The sequence below is a fragment of the Arachis hypogaea genome, chromosome 6, assembly GCF_003086295.3.
Source record: "Arachis hypogaea cultivar Tifrunner chromosome 6, arahy.Tifrunner.gnm2.J5K5, whole genome shotgun sequence".
Classification (NCBI taxonomy): Eukaryota; Viridiplantae; Streptophyta; class Magnoliopsida; order Fabales; family Fabaceae; genus Arachis; species Arachis hypogaea.
Window position 1 is genome coordinate 19,495,571 of NC_092041.1, and position 4,047 is coordinate 19,499,617.

Here is a 4,047-nt window from a genome sequence, read left to right on the forward strand (position 1 = left end):
TTATTATAAGTAATATTTAAGCTGTATTTAATTTGGTATATATATACCAAATGAAAAAGCATTGTGTATCCCATTACTTTGTAACATTTTGTGTGAATAATAATGAATTGAAGAAACAAACTTTATTCCAAAATAAAAATATTTTATCTGTATATAAATCTCTTTTAGTAGTTTTACATTTCTCTTATAAGATGTATAGTAAAATGTACTTGACAAACCGGCAGTACATAATATACAAGTGCCTTTGTAATTGATCGTTGGATATCCAGATAATCCTTACAGTTACAGATGCAATATATATATATATATATATATATATATATATATATATATATATACTCTATAATAAGGTGGCTTAGGCAGATGGATCAACATCATAAATTCATAAGATAAAATTGAACCTTTCATATATTATTATATTATCAGGAGTGTTAGAGCTAGCAATTTTTGTGATTTATAGTCATCAAATAGTTATCAATGATAATTTTAATAATGTAAAATTGGTACAAAATTTCATCCAATAACTCATTTCTTTTTGTTACATACGGATCAAAATTTAATAAAGTTACTTACCCCTAAACTTTTCCTTATATTATATATGTGTTTCCATTACTAGCTAGAGAAACATACACCACCTGAGACATATATAACCTTGGGAAGAAAAACTCGTTCCTGAAACATACATCATCATAATAGGAATAGAAATGGGTTTCCCCAGAATAAATAGTAGTAAGATAACAACATTATTAACGGTTCACATGATGTTACTATTGAGCGCGTGCAACAGAACGAAAGGTGTCGTGAAGCTGCCAGGAAATGTTTCAGTTCCAGCAGTGATAGCATTCGGAGACTCAATCATGGACACTGGAAACAACAACGACTTAAAAACACTGGTAAAGTGCAACTTCCCTCCTTATGGCAAAGATTTTCAGGGTGGTATCCCAACCGGTCGCTTTTGCAATGGAAAGGTTCCATCTGACCTAGTAGGTCTGTATTCTCTCTACATCATTTCTGTCTTTGCTATTTTCAGCACTTTTTGTCTTTAATTCACAAAATTTTGCTTTTTAGCTTGGAAAATATAAGGTGCTAAATATGGAATCTACAGTTTTTTTTCCCTCTCAAAAGGGGTCGCAAAACTTACTTTAAAATGAACCTATTTATTATTCATTTTCCATTTGTTCTCTTCTAGTTAATTTTTACGCTATATACTAAAATCAGTTATCAAAATTAATTATTAATATAAAATAATATTAAAATATAAAATAGGCATTAAAAATGAGTTAAACAGCATATATATTTATATATAAATACATAATGACTAATTTTAATAATTAATTTTAATATATAAATAATATTTTTATTTTTTCATATATAATATATATAGATCTATCCCAATCCAATCACTATATATGTATTGGCTTTTTTTCTTTTTTCTTTAATTTGTACCTTCCCGCTAGTTAAAGGTAAACTTGAATTGTTAAATGTTTGTAAATCCCAATCCCTAATCTTAAAGGGGGAAAAAATAACACTTGATCTAGTTTTAGTGTTTTACACGTAAAGTAATTAAAATGACGAGATTAAATTACACAAACTTCAAATTTAATTTATTAATTTACGTTAAAAAGTATACTTTTTATATACAGCTAGCTATACCCTTGAGGAAATTAATTATGGTTTAAAGTTTAAAGAAATCTAATTGGTCGTAAAATGATTACTAGATAATGAATATCTGAGGTTTGATTACTCTGTTTAGGAAAAAGAAATGTGATTATAATATTTATTTGGAATTGGCGTGGACTATATTTGAATGAGTTTGGTTGAATTTCAGTGGAAGAATTAGGAGTGAAGAAATATTTGCCAGCTTATAGGGATCCGAATCTGAAACCGAGTGATCTCCTGAGCGGTGTGTGTTTTGCCTCCGGTGCGTCAGGATATGATCCTTTGACATCCAAAATAGCGGTAAAGACACAACTTTTGTTGTCCAAAGTAGAAAATTAAATATATTTTGTTTCTAATTAACTTGGTTGGTTGTTGGATCATCAGTCAGTAATTTCAATGTCGGATCAACTAGACATGTTCAGGGAATACATAGGGAAAGTGAAAGGCATTGTTGGAGAGGAGAGAGCAAAGTTCATCATAAGCAACAGCCTCTACGTTGTGGTGGCTGGCAGTGATGACATTGCAAACACATACTTTGTTGCTCACGCCAGACAACTACAGTACGATATTCCTGCTTACACTGACCTTATGTTGAACTCCGCCTCAAATTTCGTCAAGGTAGACGACCAAAATGAAAATGAAATATCAAATTCATACCATGCATGCATATTAATTGAATATATTTGAATAAAATGAAAGGAACTATACAAAGTCGGGGCCCGAAGAATAGCAGTGCTGAGTGCCCCACCAATTGGATGCGTTCCGTCACAGAGAACACTGGCTGGAGGGATAGTAAGAGAGTGCGCAGAAAAGTACAACGACGCAGCCAAGTTGTTCAATTCCAAATTATCCAAGGAGCTCGATTCCCTTAATCGCAATTCCCCCAATAGCCGCATTGTCTACATTGATGTTTACAACCCTCTGCTTGATATCATTCTCAACTACCAAAATTACGGTAATTCATCTCCACTCTCTCGTCTATTTACATTATTATTATTATTTATTTATTCACACATTCAGCAATTGCAGGCTATAAAGTTGTGGACAGAGGTTGCTGTGGGACAGGGAATCTAGAGGTTGCAGTACTGTGCAACCCTCTGGATGCAACTTGCCCTAATCCTCAGGAATATGTTTTCTGGGATAGTTATCATCCCACAGAAGGAGTATACAGAATTCTAATAACTCAAGTCCTTCACAAGTATCTCAATCAATTGTTTGGATGACCCTCCATTACATTACATTTTCTTTATTTCCTCATCATGCCAACTTATATCATTTTTATCATCTAATTAAACAAGAACAATATAATGTCATTGTTACATCTTCACCTGTTGTAGGCATAATAAATTGATGATTCATTGATTGTTGACTCATTTAATTATTGAGTTAAGTTATCATATCAACAAAAAATTGCATACTGCCATGCCTAATCACGATTACGCTAGCCTTATATATTTATTATCAAGGTCGAAAAATAAAAGCTTAAACTTTGAATATTGTTTTGGTTTTTAATTAAACTAATGTATGTTCTGGTACCTGCCTGAACGGGATGATACATAAAATTATATAAAACAAATTTTATCAAAAAATTAAATAAAAATTATATATAGTAATTATTATTATAAATATTTTATAATTTAAAAATATTAAAAATAATTAGTATTTGTTTCAATTAATTTGGATTGGTTGAATAGTCATTTTATTTGTCCGTTTAAACAAATATTTGGAGCTCAAATCTCGCTTTGTGTGTATAACAATCCATTAATTAACAACAGACTCTTAATAAATATAGTACCAATATGTGGTGGATTAGTTTTCGACTTGTCGAGTTAGAAAATCCGTAGAAAAAAATGTATTTGTCTTTAAAATAGATTAATTTCTCATTAATAAAAATACTTATAGACTTTTGTCTTTGTTAAAATTTACCTGGGATAATTTTATTTGTTGGTATTGTATTCATTTTTTAAGTCAAAACAATATGATCAACATTATTAGTTGTTGAAACTTCACATTTTATGAAATAATTTTTAAATTTATAAACCTATGTCATTACAAAAGTTATTAAATGGATTAATATTTCTTGGTAAGGTAATGTACCAAAATACCATCGGTTAAGTATTAATAAGTGTGAAGAGAAACCAATAACAACTTTTATTATTCAATATACAATTTATTCTATTGAAAAATAAATTAATATTTCTTGAATTGGTAAATACATTTTCTTCTAATTTCTTATACCATTTTATTTGACAATATGTACCGTTAAAAAATAACAAATGACCATACTATCTTACAATATATATAATATACAAAATAATTTCTTATCTTAAAATTAATTATAGTTAGTGAGATAAAAATTAAAATATTTTTATTTTCTTACTCAAATTT

General features: G+C 29.3%; 1 protein-coding gene across 1 annotated transcript; it reads left to right on the plus strand.

Moving 5' to 3' along the window:
* Positions 1 to 331: 331 nt before the first annotated feature.
* On the plus strand, positions 332 to 3,032 carry LOC112696394 (GDSL esterase/lipase EXL3). Its single transcript, XM_025749145.2, has 5 exons — positions 332 to 987; positions 1,829 to 1,959; positions 2,044 to 2,277; positions 2,359 to 2,614; positions 2,689 to 3,032. Exons 1-5 carry the CDS (start codon positions 705 to 707, stop codon positions 2,880 to 2,882), a joined length of 1,098 nt encoding a protein of 365 aa, XP_025604930.1. The 5' UTR covers positions 332 to 704; the 3' UTR covers positions 2,883 to 3,032.
* The last annotated feature ends 1,015 nt before the right edge of the window (positions 3,033 to 4,047 follow it).

What these genes read in the sequence shown, in the direction of transcription:
- LOC112696394 (XM_025749145.2), top strand. Translation starts at nt 705, where the DNA reads ATGGGTTTCCCCAGAATAAATAGTAGTAAGATAACAACATTATTAACG. An exon ending in GGTTCCATCTGACCTAGTAG is followed by an intron (nt 988 to 1,828) that starts GTCTGTATTCTC and finishes GTTGAATTTCAG; the next exon opens with TGGAAGAATTAGGAGTGAAG. An exon ending in TCTCAACTACCAAAATTACG is followed by an intron (nt 2,615 to 2,688) that starts GTAATTCATCTC and finishes CAGCAATTGCAG; the next exon opens with GCTATAAAGTTGTGGACAGA.